The sequence below is a fragment of the Dendrobates tinctorius genome, unplaced genomic scaffold, assembly GCF_039654945.1.
Source record: "Dendrobates tinctorius isolate UK_male_01 unplaced genomic scaffold, ASM3965494v1 ptg000117l, whole genome shotgun sequence".
Taxonomy (NCBI): domain Eukaryota; kingdom Metazoa; phylum Chordata; class Amphibia; order Anura; family Dendrobatidae; genus Dendrobates; species Dendrobates tinctorius.
The window spans coordinates 8,626,047-8,644,885 of record NW_027361785.1 but is presented as its reverse complement, the minus strand read 5'-3'; the positions used below and the strand labels follow the sequence as shown (position 1 = coordinate 8,644,885).

The 18,839-nt window shown below is 42.6% G+C and overlaps 2 protein-coding genes across 2 annotated transcripts in view; one reads left to right on the top strand and one right to left on the bottom strand.

Moving 5' to 3' along the window:
• The window catches only part of LOC141101423 (F-box only protein 36-like), a 51,576-nt gene that overhangs the window by 9,270 nt on the left and 23,467 nt on the right, over nucleotides 1-18,839 (bottom strand). The window contains exon 3 of the mRNA XM_073590516.1: nucleotides 11,464-11,636. Within this exon, the coding sequence (XP_073446617.1) occupies nucleotides 11,464-11,636 (173 nt within the window). The remainder of the gene's footprint in view (nucleotides 1-11,463; nucleotides 11,637-18,839) is intronic.
• UPF3A (UPF3A regulator of nonsense mediated mRNA decay) overlaps nucleotides 1-18,839 on the top strand; it is a 99,269-nt gene that overhangs the window by 74,678 nt on the left and 5,752 nt on the right. The gene's annotated exons all lie outside the window — the stretch shown is intronic.

The following is an 18,839-nucleotide window of genomic DNA, read 5'->3' as shown; positions in this document are numbered from 1 at the left end:
AGCCAATCTAGATGGTGTGTAGTACCATCTGGAGCACACTTTGAAGTGCGACTCCAGAAGGGGCATAGAAATTGTGGCATTGTTGGAAAACGTAAAAGCATCTTCCCACTCCTCTGAGGAGACAGAAAGGCTGAGGGATTTCTCCCAAGCATTCATATAAGAACTCTTAGTTACAGATGAATCTTTATTAAAGCAATTATAAATAAACTTATGTCCCCAAAAGATCCGGTGCATTGGGTTGGTCATAATCTTTAAGGACGCCTCTGAAAATCTCGGTTTCTTGTTAAGAAACGTCTTTGCGTATTCTTTTAATAACATGTATTCGTGGAAGGCGGAGGATGGTACTTTGAATACAGTTTTAATAGAGCTGAAACTTAAAAGGTTAGGACCCTCCGAGATATCTCCCAATGTTCGGATGTTAAAGTCGGCCCATTGATAGCGTGCGGTAAGACCCAGGAAAGAGTAAATAAAGGCTATAGGTACTTTATGTAACGTAGACCGTTTCTGGCTACGACTGTCAATTCTAGCTATTTTGTACCAAGCCGAAGTAATTGCTTGGAATAACGGATGTGACTGTTCGCAGGTCGGGAGATTGGAAATGGCTTTATTGATCAGGAGTTTAGGGTGTTTACCTTTATTGATTTCAATTTCAAGATCCAGCCATGCGGGAGCAGGAAGATCTGAAAGCCACGGAGCACTTTGCTTTAATAAAAGTGTATGGTACTGGGCAGTGATGTTAGGAAGGCTTAAACCACCATGTGGTTTACTCTTAAACAGAGTTCTAGTGTCGGTTCGGGATTTCTTATTGTTCCAAACTATATTATTCACCTGGGACTGAATATTTGTCAAACATGGCGTAGAGATAGGTAGTGGAATACATCTCAAAATGTATAAAATTTTTGGCAGGGTAAACAGTTTGACTGCCAAAGTTCTTCCCCACCAAGTCAAGCCTCTGTCTTTGAAGACGGCACTATCCCTAATAATTGAATCAGTTATAGTCTTCATGTTAGATTTAACTGTCTTAGCCAAATTTTTATTGATAATGACTCCGAGGTAAAGAAACTCGTCATAACACCAGTTAAGTGATGTTGTTGCTTTTAACAGGTTAGTATCTTCAGAGTTGATGTGGATAGGTAGGATATTGGATTTGGGGCCATTTATTTTGAAATTTGAAAGGGAAGAAAATATTTCCAATTCCTTTAGGGCTTCTGTAGTGGATGTAACGGGGTTAGCAAGAGTCAGGATAATATCATCCGCGAAGAGGCTAATCTTGTGTTGGCGGTTAATCGTACTAAGACCGGTAATTTTGGGATTTGTTCTAATGTGTTCTACTAGGGGTTCTAATGCAAGATTAAATAGCAGTGGTGAAATGGGACAGCCCTGTCTCGTGCCATTATTTATAGCAAAAATGTCTGAGACATGGTTATTGCTAACAATTTTTGCCGTTGGACCTTTGTAAAGTGACATGAAGGTGGTGATTAAGTGTTTGTCAAATCCAAATTTAATTAGGGCCTGCCTGAGAAAGTACCAGTCGATACGATCGAATGCCTTCTTGGCGTCGAGCGAAATGAGAACGGTTGGGGTCTTAGTAGAATTAATAAGTTTAATGGAATCCAATGCCCTCCTCGTGGCGTCCGCCGGTTGTCTACCTTTAATGAATCCCATCTGATCATTTGCCACTAGTTTAGGTAAAATGAGGCTCAGTCTATTTGCTAGTACTTTAGAGAAGATTTTTATATCGGTGTTTATGAGGGAAATCGGCCTATAGCTGCCAACCAATTTTGGATCGCCTGATTGTTTAGGAATTAATGTTATTGAAGCTTCTAGCATCTCTGGGGGGAAGGAGCCTATTACTGAAGCGTAATTGAACATTTTCACCAGATGTGGAGACAAACTGGGGCAGAAGGCCTTATAGTAAGCATTATTATAACCGTCTGGCCCTGGAGATTTATGGAGATCAAGCTGATTAATAACGCCTTCTACTTCCATGATATTGAACGGTGCAGATAAGGAGTTCAAGTCATCAACTGACAAAGATGGCAGATCAATATTTTGATTGCTTGTTTCTGACCAAATACTTATTTTCCACCATAATATGCAAACAAAATGAAAAAAAACAGACAATGTGATTTTCTGGATTTTTTTTTCTCAGTTTGTCTCCCATAGTTGAGGTCTACCTATGATGTAAATTACAGATGCCTCTCATCTTTTTAAGTGGTGGAACTTGCACTATTGCTGACTGACTAAATACTTTTTTGCCCCACTGTATTTATCTGTTTAATTATGTTGGCGGCTCCATTAGAAGTCTCTGTGTAGATTCCATCCAAATGCCCTTTCTAATCAATTGTGTAATGGATCGGCACTTCAGTCATTTTCATTGTTCTGAGCAACGGAAATGAACAATGCAAATATGAACAGAGCCGAGCTCACAATTCTTCCTTTCTAGGAAGATGTAGATGCTTAGATTTTCTTGTTAATTAATGGGTTTAGCATGAATGTTAGATCAAGACAAAATATTCGTTTTTTTAACAGTACACTCAAGGCTCTTCTTTCAATCAATGTATTATTAATAGAGCCGAGCAGATAATTTGAAATTTAAATTTCCAACTTTCCAAAAATTTCCCCAAAATTTGCAGCAAATCTCAATACTGCAAAGCCCATTATTGTCCAGAAAATACAAGAGTAGCACTCTAAAGTCTCTTAGCATTCTATTAAACCCCATTTGAACTTTTTAATGCAAACACAGCTTTATTACTAAAGTGAAATCAATTTACCTGGCTAGGGAAAAATGGTTGGTAACCAATAACCTATATTACAACACACTGCAGAATCAGATATTTTAAGCTACTTATATTGCAAAAATGGTCCAAAAATGATCCCTTTTAGAGGGCAGATGCCTGCCATGCTAGTGTTTATACATAGGCAGTGTAAATGGAAGAAGCTGTGGCTTTTTCGCAATTGGTGGGTCAAAAATAATCCCTGGTTTGGAGAGTATCAACAGCTGTTTTCGTTATTAATAACCAAAAGCTTTCTCACAAGCTGTTCAAAATTATAGCTTCATTCATGGAGCAAAAATAAGTGAGCTATTGTGAAACTGAAAAAGTAATGGCTTCCCAGTTAACCCCTTCACGACCTTTGACGCCACGTAGGCGTCATGAAAAGTCGTGACAATACGACCCATGACGCCTATGTGGCGTCATGAATTGATTGCCCCCCTGCGGGTCGGGTGACCCGCACACAAAGGACCCTTCAGAGTTAACACCTGGGGGCGTGGCTTAGCCCCCACATGCCTACGATCGCTCTGATTGGCTGTTAAAAGTGAAACTGCCAATCAGAGCGATTGTAATATTTCACCAATGAAAATTGGTGAAATATTACAATCCAGCCATGGCCGATGCTGAAATAGCATCGGACATGGCTGGAGACCGAGACCCGACCCCCCCACACCGTCTGACGGCACCGATCGTAAGCCGCCATCATAATCTGCCCCACCGCCTTCCGATCATCCCCTCTCACCCTCCGATCACTCCCTCTCACCCTCCTTTGTGCCTCCGACCTCCCTCTATCCGTCCCGGTGTCCCGTCGTCCAGCGTCATGGGCGCCGCCATCTTGGAAGATGGCGGGCGCATGCGCAGTGCGCCGAATCGAATCTGCAACGCTGCAGATTCATTCATATATTTTGATCACTATGATAAGCTTTCATAGTGATCAAAATAAAAAAAAAGTAAATCACAGCCCCCCTTATCACCTCCATAGGTAGGGACAAATAATAAAATAAAAAATATATATATTTATTTATTTTTCCATTAGGGCTAGGGTTAGGGTTAGAAATAGGGTTAGGGTTGTACTAAGGGTTAAGGTTGGACTTAGGGTTAGGGTTGGACTTAGGGTTAGGGTTGGACTTAGGGTTAGGGTTGGAATTAGGGTTAGGGTTGGAATTAGGGATGGGATTAGGGTTAGGGTTGTAATTGGGATTAGGGTTAGGGTTGGGTTGGGGTTGGGATTACGGTGAGGCTTGTGGTTAGGGTTAGAGTCGGGATTTCGTTAGGGGTGTGTTGGGATTAGGGTTGTGGTTAGGGTTATGATTAGGGTTGGGATTAGGGTTAGGGGTGTGTTAGGGTTGGAGATAGAATTGAGGAGTTTCCACTGTTTAGGCACATCACGGGGTCTCCAAACGCGACATGGAGCCACCATTTATTCCAGCCAATTTTGCGTTCAAAAAGTCAAATGGTGCTCCCTCCATTTCGAGCCCCGACGTGTGCCCAAACAGTGGTGTACCCCCACTTATGGGGTATTAGCGTACTCAAGAAAAATTGCACAACAACTTTGGGGTCAAATTTCTTTTGTTACTCTTGGGAAAATAAAAAATGGGGGCTAAAATAATTATTTTTGTGGAAAAAAATGATTTTTTATTTTCACGGTTCTGCGTAGAATTGAGGGGTTTCCACTATTTACCAACTTTGGGGGTCTAAAAATTGGGTCTAAAAAAATCACTTTTGTGGAAATAAAAAAGACTTTATTTTCACGGCTCTGCGTTTATAAACTTCTGTGAAGCGCTTGGGGGTTCAAAGTGCTCACCACACATCTAGATAAGTTCCTTAGGTGGTCTAATTTCCAAAATGGGGTCACTTGTGGGGGGTTTCCACTGTTTAGGCCCATCAGGGGCTCTGCAAACGCAACATGATGCCCACAGACCATTCCATCAAAGTCTGCATTCCAAAATGGCGCTCCTTCCCTTCTGAGCTCTCCCGTGCTCCAAAACAGTGGTTCACCCCACATATGGGGTATCGGTGTACTCAGGACAATTTGCACAACAACTTTTGTGGTTCAATTTCTCCTGTTAGCCTTGTGAAAATAAAAAATAGCGGGCTAAATAATCATTTTTGAGCAAAAAAAATGATTTTTTATTTTCACTGCTCTGCGTTATAAACTTCTGTGAAGCACTTGGGGGTTCAAAGTGCTCACCACACATCTAGATAAGTTCCTTCGGGGGTCTAGTTTCCAAAATGGGGTCACTTGTGGGGGAGCTCCAATGTTTAGGCACACAGGGGCTCGCCAAATGCGACATGGTGTCCGCTAACGATTGGAGCTAATTTTCCAATCAAAAAGTCAAATGGCGCTCCTTCCCTTCCGGGCCCTGCTGTGCGCCCAAACAGTGGTTTATGACCACATATGAGATATCGATGTACTCAGGAGAAATTGCCCAACAAATTTTAGGATCCATTTTATCCTGTTGCCCATGTGAAAATAAAAAAACAGAGGCTAAATAAAATTTTTGTGAAAAAAAAAAGTACTTTTTTTTTTTACGGATCAATTTGTGAAGCACCTGGGGGTTCAAAGTGCTCACTATGCATCTAGATAAGTTCCTTGGAGGGTCTAGTTTCCAAAATGGGGTCACTTGTGGGGGAGCTCCAATGTTTAGGCGCACAGTGGCTCTCCAAACGCGACATGGCAACCGCTAATTATTCAAGCATATTTTCCATTCAAAAAGTCAATTGGCGCTCCTTCCCTTCTGAGCCCTGCCGTGCGCCCAAACAGTGGTTTATGACCACATATGAGGTATCTGTGTACTCAGGAGAAATTGCCCAACAAATACTAGGATACATTTTATCCTGTTACCCATGTGAAAATGAAAAAACTGATGCTAAAAGAAAATTTTGGTTGGAAAAATTAAAATGTCCATTTTTTCATTCCATGTTGCTTTAGCTCCTGTGAAGCACCTGAAGGGTTAATAATCTTCTTGAATGTAGTTTTGAGTAGCTTGAGGGGTGCAGTTTTTAGAATGGTGTCACTTTTGGGTATTTTCTGCCATATAGACCCCTCAAAGTGACTTCAAATGTGAGGTGGTCCCTAAAAAAATGGTTTTGTAAATTTTGTTGTAAAAATGAGAAATCGCTGGTCAACTTTTAACCCTTATAACTTCCTAACGAAAAAAAATGTTGTTTCCAAAACTGTGCTAATGTAAAGTAGACATGTGGGAAATGTTATTTATTAACTATTTTGTGTCACATATCTCTCTGGTTTAACAGAATAAAAATTCAAAATTTGAAAATTGCAAAATTTTCAAAATTTTCGCCAAATTTCCATTTTTTTCACAAATAAACACAAAAATTATCGACCTAAATTTACCACTAACATGAAGCTCAATATGTCACGAAAAAACAATCTCGGAATCGCTAGGATGCGTTGAAGCGTTCCTGAGTTATTACCTCATAAAGGGACATTGGTCAGAATTGCAAAAAATGGCCAGGTCATTAAGGTCAAAATAGGCTGGGAAATGAAGGGGTTAATAGTGAAAACATATATGTTTTTTGAGATCCACCACAGGTTTGCTGTTCTCAAATGCTTAAAAAATGTAAAAGGTTGTTTATCAAGCTGTCCAAAAGTTACCTTTTTTAGGGAGCAGGAACTAGCTATCTGGTCTCAAAGTGCAGAAGCAATATCTTGTCAACATGTCCCCTACACTTTCCTATGTAAAAGACAAAGGTAAAGCAGGCAGATGGTATGGCCGATTTAATCATTGGCATTGGCCGTAGGTAAATGAAGGTCAGCACCGATACATGCCTGATTCATTTTGACAAATGTAACATTTTTCACACTTGTGACCTGGTACATTTGGATGTTTCAGAGCCATTGGCTGAGCTGAATACCCGCTCTGACATTACACTGGAGGCTGAGCGTGATAGTATGCCCATAGCAAACAGGACAAGTTCTTGTCACTGGCCCAATCTGCTGACCCAGCAGTCCAAGGGATCGAGGCTTACGGTATATGCCTGAGAAAAGGACACAGTCTAGGTATGACTAAACCTGGCTGTTCAGCTGGTGCATCTCTATCTGCTGAAGTACATCAGGTTGGCTCAACGAAAGATAAAACATCTGGTCCATCACGTAAAAATGTCAAATATATTGGTGATGCTGCTACAGCCTCGGCTACATGTTGTGGCCCTAACACTGGCTCATACAGGGGACTGTTGGGTCTGCTGGGATTGCAGAGAAGTCTCCTGGTGAGTCTTGCAAGTTGGCAGGCTTCTGTTTGGTGAAAGTTTCGCAGACAAGGTAACAACTTATCCCAGTAATAAGCCAATTAGGACTCCCTGTTGCAAGTCGGAAAAAACTCTGCCATTTTGCTTTTAAAGAGAGGGTCAAAAAGCATGACTATCTAACAGTTATCCATTTGCTCGATGGTAATAATAAACTTGTCATCCCACCAGCATATAGCTTGTCATTCTCGCCAGAACGACTGAGAGCCCTGTTGGTTCACTTTCATCATCCCCGCTGCAAAGGATGTCTTGACCTTCGTCATCATTTTCACTGTCAGCCTTGTCGCTTACCAGTACCAACTAAATATCCACTTCCACATCCCTTTGCTGCTTCTCATCCTCCTCCACATCCTGCAGCATGTAACATGGACTGTGAGGAGAAGGTGGAGGAGGACAACTTGAAACTTGCTGATTGGCTGCAGGCTTGCTTTTCCCAAATGACCAGGTGATGTTCTTCTTGTGCTGATGGAGAACCATTGTTCCTAGTCTAAAAAAAAACATGACGTCCATGGCTTATTTGCCCCCAGACGATTCTTTGACATTATGCTTGCTCTGCAAGAGGAAATGTGCTAAAGAACCACACATAAGATGCATACACCTCTCCAGAACTGTGATCAGGTGCTGTTGAATCTCCTCCACCAACAGAATGTGTAGCGTCATCTGATATAGAGATGAAAAACAGATTTTGCCCAAGAGCATCTTTTAGTATCCTACACTCAGAAAAGTTCATGCTTCAAAGAAATAGTATAAGGGTATATTTCCACGGGGCATATTGGCAGCGCTTTGGACGCAGCTTTTCCCAAAGTGCTGCCCCCTTTTGTACGCGTGGTGAGTCCACATGCGTTCATTGAACACATGCGGAATCACCGTATCCTATACATAGAACGGTGTTATTTATTGTATGGAGACTGTGCGTCTCCGCAAGATAAACAGACATGCTGGAGTCTAGAAAGACGCGCCTCATGTCCTGTTACGCAGGTGTGCCACCATAAAATCCCATCCACTATGCTGTAACATCTGTACGCTGCAGCTGTATGCAGCGTCAACTGACCGTGGAAACATACCCTAAGAGCAACCAAACTCTGCACTGTAAGAAGGTAAGTGGAAATCCCATCTACTTTATAGACTGGAAGGAATACTGTCCCATAATGCTGAATCCCCAAAAGGACATAAATGCTGCAAGATTGCTCAGGAAATTTCACTCTATTCTTATTACTGACTCTTCTAAAAGGGGCCCAAGAGGGTTTTATTTTAATGCACTTGTCTCGGCATCTGGGCTAAGCTCTGCTCACTTCACATATGGCAGTCACTCTTTGCTGTGCTCCACGTCAGACTTTACAAGTTGCCCAGCATATGTCAATGAAAACTGTCTAGACCTTTTAAGACCCAGTAGGATACACCCCTATGTCTTGAGTATTAAAATAGCTCTGTGAAAAACTTCACAGAAGCTATTATGGTCTCAGTTCCTAGAGGGCACCCATTGAACACCATTTTAGTAAAATGGTGCTATTTATAAAATCACTAGGCCACAAATTGAAAGAATAGATACACCATGGGTGTGAACAAATGGTGTACCCAATGTCCCAGTTTATCAGTATAATGCTGCAAATAAAATTAATACAATGCTCCCATATGATAATTACAAATCCATGGTGTATGTTTGCTAAATTGGACACTCAAAACAGATATTCAAAAAATTAAATGTATCCTTATTTTAAAATATTTTTTTTAGATATCATTCCCAGGCTTTTAGCAAAAAAGACAGGACAATAAAAACTAGGTAGTTTTATGTTTTAAAAGTATGCACCTTCAAAAGGTCACTGTATTTGGGTGGCATATATGGGTGTAATGTTGGACTATTACAACGTGTACCAGAAAAATTACTGTTTGCATTTTAATAACATAAACACATTGTGAGGTAGAGAATGGCATTTAAATTTGTGGAATGTCTAGATTTTTAATTATCTTATAGAAAGCAAATCATTTTTCGCGTGACAATCTCACAGGCCAGGAAGCACACTTTCTCTGACACACAAGCCTTAGTTTCAGAATTTTATTTCAGAAACAAAATAAGGACAGAGAGGTATTAAATATCCCCCTTGTTTGTGGTACAGTCATGGCCAAAAGTATTGACACCCCTGCAATTCTGTCAGATAATATTCAGTTTCTTCCTGAAAATGATTGCAAACACAAATTCTTTGGTATTATTATCTTCATTTAATTTGTCTTAAATGAAAAAACACAAAAGAGAATGAAGCAAAAAGCAAAACATTGATCATTTCACACAAAACTCCAAAAATGGGCCGGACAAAAGTATTGGCACCCTCAGCCTAATACTTGGTTGCACAACCTTTAGCCAAAATAACTGCGACCAACCGCTTCCGGTAACCATCAATGAGTTTCTTACAATGCTCTGCTGGAATTTTAGACCATTCTTCTTTGGCAAACTACTCCAGGTTCCTGATATTTGAAGGGTGCCTTCTCCAAACTGCCATTTTTAGATCTCTCCACGGGTGTTCTATGGGATTCAGGTCTGGACTCATTGCTGGCCACCTTAGATGTCTCCAGTGCTTTGTCTCAAACCATTTTCTAGTGCTTTTTGAAGTGTGTTTTGGGTCATTGTCCTGCTGGAAGACCCATGACCTCTGAGGGAGACCCAGCTTTCTCACACTGGGCCATACATTATGCTGCAAAATTTGTTGGTAGTCTTCAGACTTCATAATGCCATGCACATGGTCAAGCAGTCCAGTGCCAGAGGCAGCAAAGCAACCCCAAAACATCAGGGAACCTCTGCCATGTTTGACTGTAGGGACCGTGTACTTTTCTTTGAATGCCTCTTTTTTCTCCTGTAAACTCTATGTTGATGCTTTTGCCCTAAAAGCTCTACTTTTGTCTCATCTGACCAGAGAACATTCTTTCAAAATGTTTTAGGCTTTTTCAGGTAAGTTTTGGCAAACTCCAGCCTGGCTTTTTTATGTCTCGGGGTAAGAAGTGGAGTCTTCCTGAGTCTCCTACCATACAGTCCCTTTTCATTCAGACGCCGACGGATTGTACGGGTTGACACCGTTGTACCCTTGGACTGCAGGGCAGCTTGAACTTGTTTGGATGTTAGTGGAGGTTCTTTATCCAACATCCGCACAATCTTGCGTTGAAATCTCTTGTCAATTTTTCTTTTCCGGCCACATCTAGGGAGGTTAGCCACAGTGCCATGGGCTTTAAACTTCTTGATGACACTGTGCACGGTAGACACAGGAACATTCAGGTCTTTGGAGATGGACTTGTAGCCTTGAAATTGCTCATGCTTCCTTACAATTTAGTTTCTCAAGTCCTCAGACAGTTCTTTGGTCTTCTTTCTTTTCTCCATGCTCAATGTGGTACACACAAGGACACAGGACAGAGGTTCAGTCAACTTTAATCCATGTTAACTGGCTGCAAGTGTGATTTAGTTATTGCCAACACCTGTTAGGTGCCACAGGTAAGTTACAGGTGCTGTTAATTACATAAATTAGAGAAGCATCACATGATTTTTCAAACAGTGCCAATACTTTTGTCCACCCTCTTTGTTATGTTTGGTGTGGAATTATATCCAATTTGGCTTTAGGACAATTCTTTTTGTGTTTTTTCATTTAAGACAAATTAAATGAAGATAATAATACCAAAGAATTTGTGTTTGCAATCATTTTCAGGAAGAAACTGAGTATTATCTGACAGAATTGCAGGGGTGTCAATACTTTTGGCCATGACTGTATATGAAGAATAAAAACACTGCTATTAAGCTGCTGTTACACCAGCATATCACAGATCAATCAATTCACAGTTACACTGACTATACAGGTACAGCACCTCCCTATCACTTGAATCTATGGATTATTGTTCACAGACTGAGGCTATCACACCCATTTCCTATGTGCTTCAGCACTGAACTACTAGACCACAATCTAATTTATGCCTTTTCTATCCCTATGTGGAATGAGCTGTCCACTGATTGGCTGTGGTAGACATTTGATGTGATAGCTGCAAGGCATTATGGATGAGGCCATGTGGCCGCTTCTGACGTCGTTAGTCTTAGCCCTGGCTGATGCAGTATGCACCAGTGTATGAAATGCCACAGACATTTTTTTTCAATTCTCGCAAATCGAATCACAAATGATTTGAATTCATGGGAACCTGCGAATTTCAGAAAATTTGACTCAAAGTCAATCATCTTTTCTTTAATTTCTAACTCCACTAACAATAAAGTGTTGGACATGGTGGAAAAAAAAGTTAGTTATGGTAATTAAATTCTGTCATTTCTATTAGGACAGCTGAAATATTTATTGAGGTTATTGTTCAGCACTTTGGGAAAGCAGCCAGAATAAAAGAGCACAATAACTAGAACATGACCTTTAGAAGACCAACATCTTAACATCACCTTGCAGCTTACCTGCTGGAAAGCTTTGCATGTTTCTGATAGCTGCTTTATGTCTTCTGTATCAAGAAATGTTAAGATCCGTATCTTGAGGCTATCAGGTATGCGAACAATGAAATCAAATTGTCCTCGGCACAAATTTAATACATATTCCATTGTGCCTTTGCCAAAGATCTTTTCTAATGGTCCTAGATTGGCAAAAAAAAGCCACATTGTAAATAATTTAACATGAAACTGAGACAAGGAAAAAAAATACTTTTTAAGAGAAAGCCTAGTATTATTAAATTAGCTATTGATATGCTACCTTACACTGACCCACCAGTTGAAAAAAAAATCATGCTGGATTAGCATCAATCTATTTTGTGGTAGCTCGGCACACTTGGCTGCACACGGAGGTAGTCCCTGGAACACTGCGTCTTTAAGGATGCACTTGGTTTATTGGATACAGCATAAACCAAGTTTTAAGCACAAAATAAACACGGCCGTCTGGGCAAAACAGCAAAATAAAATGGTAGCATTACATGCAGTCCTTGCATTAGTGGGGCTCAGCCCACTCATGGTTAGCAATGTCCTTTAACCCCTTCGTGACATGTGACGTACTATCCCGTCCATGGGACCCGGGCCCCTATGCCCATGGACGGGATAGTACGTCATAGCGATCAGCGGCACTCACTGGGTGAGCGTCGCTGATCGTGGCCGGGTGTCAGCTGATTATCACAGCTGACACCACCCGGCACTATGTGTCAGGGGCGGTCACGGACCGCCCCCGGCACGTTAACCCCTGGCACACTGCGATCAAACAAAATTGCAGTGTACCGGGGGTTTAGGGAAGCATCGGCAGGGAGGAGGCTCCCTCCGTGCTTCCCTGAGACCCCCGGAGCAGCACGATGTGCTGCGCTGCTCCGGGGTCCTCCTTCCCTGCAGGTCCCTGGATCCAATATGGCGGTGGGGGCCTGCAGGGAGCCGGCTTCCTCAGTGCCTACAAAGCACAGGCATGAGGAAGCCTTCTGCAGTGCCTGTGTCAGATCTCTGATGTGTCACAGCGATCTATGATGTGTCAGATCAGCAATCTCACACATGACAGTGATGTCCCCCCTGGGACAGTATAATAAAGTTAAAAAAAAAGTGTAAAAATAATTTATAAAAAAATTGCTAAATAAATTTAAAAAGAAAAAAAATATTCCCTAATAAATTAATTTTTTGGAAATAAAAAAAATAATAAAAGTACACATATTTAGTACTGCCGGGTCCGTAACAACCCGCCCTATAAAACTGTCCCATTAGTTAACCCCTTTAGCGAACCCCTTAAAAAATAAAAATAAAAAACAAAGCAAAAAATAATGCTTTATTATCATACTGCAAAACGCGCGATCAAAAAGACAGGTATAAATATCCATGGTACCGCTGAAAATGTAATCTTGTCCTGCAAAAAACGAGCAGCCACACAGCGTCATCAGTGAAAAAATAAAAACGTTATAGATCGCAGAATAAAGCGATGCAAAAATTATTATTTTTTATATAAAATTGTTTTCATTGCATAAAAGCGCCAAAACACAAAAAAACAACATAAATGAGGTATCACTGTAATCATACTGACCCGAAGAATAAAACATATAAATGGCCCACTCAAAAAAGTTTGCCTCATCACTGAACATAATGTTCTGTGTAAACTGAGGGTCCTGTTCCAATTTTTGCTTTGCCCATTCTGCAAATTCAGCATGCCGATCTGGGTCATCCCGTTGAGATGTTGCAGCAGCTTGACTTTGTAAGGGTGCCACTTGTGAGTAGCTAATATCCACCAAACGGATATTCGACTGATGCCAGACCTATTATTCAACTGAATGAAAACTGTAAGTTTTTCCATTTCAATTGTTTATTTTAACCCCTTAGCGACCGCTGATACGCCTTTTAACGGCGGTAATTAAGGGTACTAAGACCACAGCGCCGCTAATTCACGGCACTGTGGAGAAAGTGAATAGAGCCCCCCCAGGGTCGGATTTTCTCCGGGGTCTCGGCTGCCGGGGGTAGCCGAGACTCCAGAGAACATGAATCGGTCGATTTTTACCGACCCCACTTTTGCGATCGCCGTTATTAACCCTATAACAGCGACCACAAAAGAAAAGCCGCGATTTCACATTTAATTTCTCTTTCCTCTGATGTGATCGCACATCAGAGGAGAGAGAAAGAGGGTCCCTGATCCCCCCCGGTACCTCTCCGTGCTCCAGGGTCCCCTCCCGGTGGTCCCGCGTCCCGCCGGCATCCTCCGGTGGGCGCCGCCATCTTGGATCCGGGGAAAATGGCGGGCGCATGCGCAGTGCGCTCACCGGGGATCTGCCGGCTCCGGCTGGCAGATTCCATTCATTGATTTTGATCACGATGATAAACTATCATCGTGATCAAAATAAACAAAATAGTACATAATCCCCCCATTTATCACCCCCTTAGTTAGGCCAACATAACGAAATAAAGAAAATATTTTTTTTTCAGTTTTCCATTAGGGTTAGGGCTAGGGCTAGGGTTGGGCTAGGGTTAGGGCTAGGATAAGGGTTAGGGTTGGGCTAGGGTTAGGGTTGGACTAGGGTTAGGGTTAGGGCTCGGGTTAGGGCTAGGGTTAGAATTAGGGTTAGGGCGAACTAGGATTAGGGTTAGAATTAGGATTAGGGTTGGGATTAAGGTTAGGGTTGGGATTAGGGTTAGGGGTGTGTTGGGGTTAGGGTTGGAGCAAGAATTGAGGGGTTTCCACTATTTACCAACTTTGGGGGTCTAAAAATTGGGTCTAAAAAAATCACTTTTGTGGAAATAAAAAAGACTTTATTTTCACGGCTCTGCGTTTATAAACTTCTGTGAAGCGCTTGGGGGTTCAAAGTGCTCACCACACATCTAGATAAGTTCCTTAGGTGGTCTAATTTCCAAAATGGGGTCACTTGTGGGGGGTTTCCACTGTTTAGGCACATCAGGGGCTCTGCAAACGCAACATGATGCCCACAGACCATTCCATCAAAGTCTGCATTCCAAAAATGGCACTCCTTCCCTTCCAAGCTCTCCCATGCACCCAAACAGTGGTTCCCCCCCACATAAGGGGTATCATCGTACTCAGGACAAATCACACAATAACTGTGGGGGTATGATTTCTCCTGTTACCCTTGTAAAAATAAAAATTTGGGGGTGAAAAGATCATTTTTGTGGAAAAAAATGGATTTCTTATTTTCACGGCTCTACGTTATAAACTTCTGTGAAGCACTTGAAGGTTCAAAGTGCTCACCACACATCTAGATAAGTTCCTTAATGGGTCTAGTTTCCAAAATGAGGTCACTTATTGGAGGTTTCCACTGTTTAGGCACATTAAGGGCTCTCCGAGCGCAACATGGCATCCGATCTCAATTCCAGCCAATTCTGCGTTGAAAAAGTCAAACGGCGCTCCATCCCTTGCGAGCTCTGCCGTGTGCTGAAAAAGTGGTTTACCCCCACATATGGGGTACTGGCATATTCAGGAGAAATTGCACAAGAAATCTTGTGGTTGATTTTCTCTTTTAACACTTGTAATTTTTTACAAGTTTTTTCAGAACCAAAAATTGGTTCTGAAGTAAATTTTTTGCAAAAAAAAGTTAAATGTTAATTTTTTCCTTCCACATTGCTTTAGTTCCTGTGAAGCACTTAAAGGGTTAATAAACTTCTTGAATGTGGTTTTGAGCACCTTGAGGGGTCTAGTTTTTAGAATGGTGCCACTTTTGGGTATTTTCTGTCATGTACACCCCTCAAAATGACTTTAAATATGATGTAGTCCCTAAAAAAAATGGTTTTGTAAATTTTTTTGTAAAAATGAGAAATCGCTGGTCAACTTTTAACCCTTATAACTTCCTAACAAAAAAATTTTGCTTCCAAAATTGTGGTGATGTAAAGTAGAAATGTGGGAAATGTTATCTATTAAGAAATTTTTGTGACACATCTCTCTGATTTAAGCGCATACAAATTTAAAGTTTTAAAATTGCAAAATTTTCAAAATTTTCGCCATATTTCCGTTTTTTTCATAAATAAACACAAGACTTATCGAAGAAATTTTACCACTAACATGAAGTACAATATGTCATGAAAAAACAGTCTCAGAATCAGTGGGATCCATTAAAGCGTTCCAGAGTTATAACCTCATAAAGGGACAGTGGTCAGAATTGTAAAAATTGGCCTGGTCATTAAGCTGTAAACTGGCTCTGTCGCTAAGGGGTTAATTTGTTAAAGTGAGAATCTTAATCAAACAACTAAGAATGTAAACAACATACATTTCTGACAGTGACAACGGGCATACATAGAAATCATGAGGCTCCATAGCAGAAGTTCTAATTGGGTCCCCACCTATAAAAAAAAATATTTGGTGGTCACAGAAGACCATAGCTCACAACTTTGCAGCCTTTACAAAGTAGTTTTCTTCCTACTGAAGCCCTACATTCCCCTTAATTGCTCCTCTAAGGCATCATGCCAATAGTGCCCCACAAACACAGTATGATACACATTGAATTCCTCCATAGTTCCCTCCATGTGGACATTATGATTACCCTACTGTTCCCCACCTTAACTTCCCCGGCAAAGTATGATGACCTCCAACATAGTATGATCTCCCATCTGTGATCCACACATTGCCATACATGCAGTATAATAGACCTACATACAGTATAATGGCCCACACCTCAATACACTGTATAATGGCCCCCCACTAGCCCTCCAAATAGAATAATGGCACCTATACAGACCTTCACACAGTATGATTGACCCCACACAAAATTCATACTGTGTAATTGCTTGTATATAGTATAATAGCCTCGACATAGCCCTCCATATAGTATAATGGCTCGCACATAGCCTGCCATAAAGTATAAAGGCTCCCAAATAGCCCTCCAAATATAATAGCCCCCACATAGCTCTCCATATAGAATAATGGGTCCCATAGTCCTTCATATACTGCACCCCATAATCCTCCATATAGCATACTGCACCCCATAGTCCTCCATATAGTATAATGCACTCTCCATAGTCTTCCATATAGAAAGCAGCACAGAAAAAACAGTGATGAAGTCCGAGACGATAATAAATATATTGCAAAATTTATTGTATCACAAAAGTGTGGCGCCCCTGAGGCTCAGTCGCCACAGGGGTACTGCACCTCCTCCTGAGGTGTGGTATCCCACCATCCAGGTAAGGTGGAAATTCCTGACCACGCTCCAACACCTGCACCCCACACCACAAAGTAGTGTAGCAAAGCACCTTCGGCGGCTGCCTGCTTGGAGTATAGCAAAGCACCCATTGGTGGCTCCCTGCTTGGAACACAAAACGTGCTGGGAAGTGGGTGGAGTTAGATTACATTTCAAGGAGCGGGAAGAGTTTAAGTTAGTCAGTCAGTAGTTGGAGGAAAAGAGAAGAAGATCCCTAGAGAGAGGGATAGATGGATGGAAGTGCTGCAGCAGATCCCAGTGACCTGGGTCTGTTGGCACGGGAAAGGGAGAAAGAGAGCAACATAGACTGAAAGCTTGGCTCTCCATAGAAAGAAAGGATTAGTATGGAACGTGAGGAGTAAAAGAGAACAGAGGACGTGGGTGAGAAGACAACCCTTCCTTGAAGTTCTAAGCGCAAGGCCGGAGCCCGGTCCCCGAGGTTGTACAGATACTAATGGTCCTGCAGCAGACACCGGAGGAATAGGAAGCTGTAAATGCTTTATTCCCACACAAGACTTGGGGGCACAACAGCAACTGGATAGTGAGCCGGGACTTAGTAGCAAGGAGTCCCCGAGCAGGCTACAGCTGTCTGCCGTACAAGTAGAGTTCATAGGAACATCAGACAGGAGGAACTCCAGTGTAACTCAGTACTAGGAGTACTTCATCTAAAGGCGCTATAAGAGGAGACGTTCAGAAAGGCACAAGTTGGCAGAGTGTTGGAAAGGAGTATTCCATCTGGCCTGGGGGTTGACTGAGTCTCAGACCCGGAGGATGAGGCACGGAAGCAGGCACCTGTTTGTACAACAGACTGTGAGTAAAGCTTTGGAACTACATGCCCTGGTGTCCTCCACTTATTCCTGCGCCAACCTGTCCAGCACTGCTACATAACCCTGCGCATGACACTACACCATCCAAGTGTCACCACATCTACTCTGCCCTGGGACAACAGCCCTGCCTGTGGAGGTCTATACCATCATTGCTGCACCACACCATCTGTCCCAGAGGATCTGTCTGCAGCGTCGGCTTAAAAACTACATTGCCGAGCACCACAGGTGGCGTCACGACTTATTCATTCACACTGAACATTTACAATGGGTGCCCAAGGCCACAGCTACCGTGACAACTCCAATTGAAATCCACCGGGCCCGGTACTGAGTACCCCACAGCCCTGGGTGTGAGGGCATCCCAAAAGATCAAAACACAGCTAACTGGGCTATAAAGTGACAGGCAAAAACTGTATAAACCAAGGTGGTAAACAGGCCCAGATTGGCAATATAACCAACCGGGCATTTTCCCGCTGGGCCGCTGTCACGTGGGCCGCGGGCGGCAGCGCCCGATCATCTGGCCGCTTGCCAGCTGCTGCGGCCACTGTTGCTCCTGCCGCCGGCCCTCTGCGGGCATGGCGGTGATAGTTTCAAGATCCTCCCGCACTGCAGGGAGATAAGCCGCCACGCCCCCCCCACGCACCCCATCCTCACCTTAGCATGAGACCCCCTCCCCCCCGCAGCCACTCACAGCGTCGCACTCGCTTGCCTGCTCGCTCTGTTCGCAGGACCTGTGATGAGGTCACAGGAGGGGAGGAGTCAGGGGGTCACATGATCAGGAGCCTTTGTCCAGACCCCCGATCATGTCACCCCTGACTCTGCCCCTCCTGTGACCTCATCACAGGTCCTGTGGACATGGGTGTGACTAGTTGTGAAATGGGTGTGGCTGGGCGTGGCCAAAAATTTGCGCACGCCGCAGTCTTTGTCCATCTTTCCCTTCTTCAAAAGTTGGGAGGTATGATAGGGGCGGCTATGACCAGGGGGTCTATTTGCTCAATAGAGAGCAGTTCTGCCAGGAATTCTGTAATCATGCATACAAAAGGGGACAGAGATTTGGGAGGAGTACTGTACCTAAAAGCAATAAATAGGACTGAGCTGAAATACTGGGCACAGCTGTGACTACATGTTATATAGTCGTGTTAATCTCTTCTCACTTTTTGTAAACTACAAGTGTACAAAGATATTATATAGTCACCATGTGACTAGTGGGCCTGTGTAACTTCAAATGCCAGGGCTGAATTTTAGTCCCCGTCCGGCCCTGGTGGTAAATACAGCATAGAGATCCCAGTAGGTAACCAGAAGGCACATATATGCAGGTAATTATAAGTAAAAGCTCATGTAAGGTAAATAGCAGTGCATAATAGAG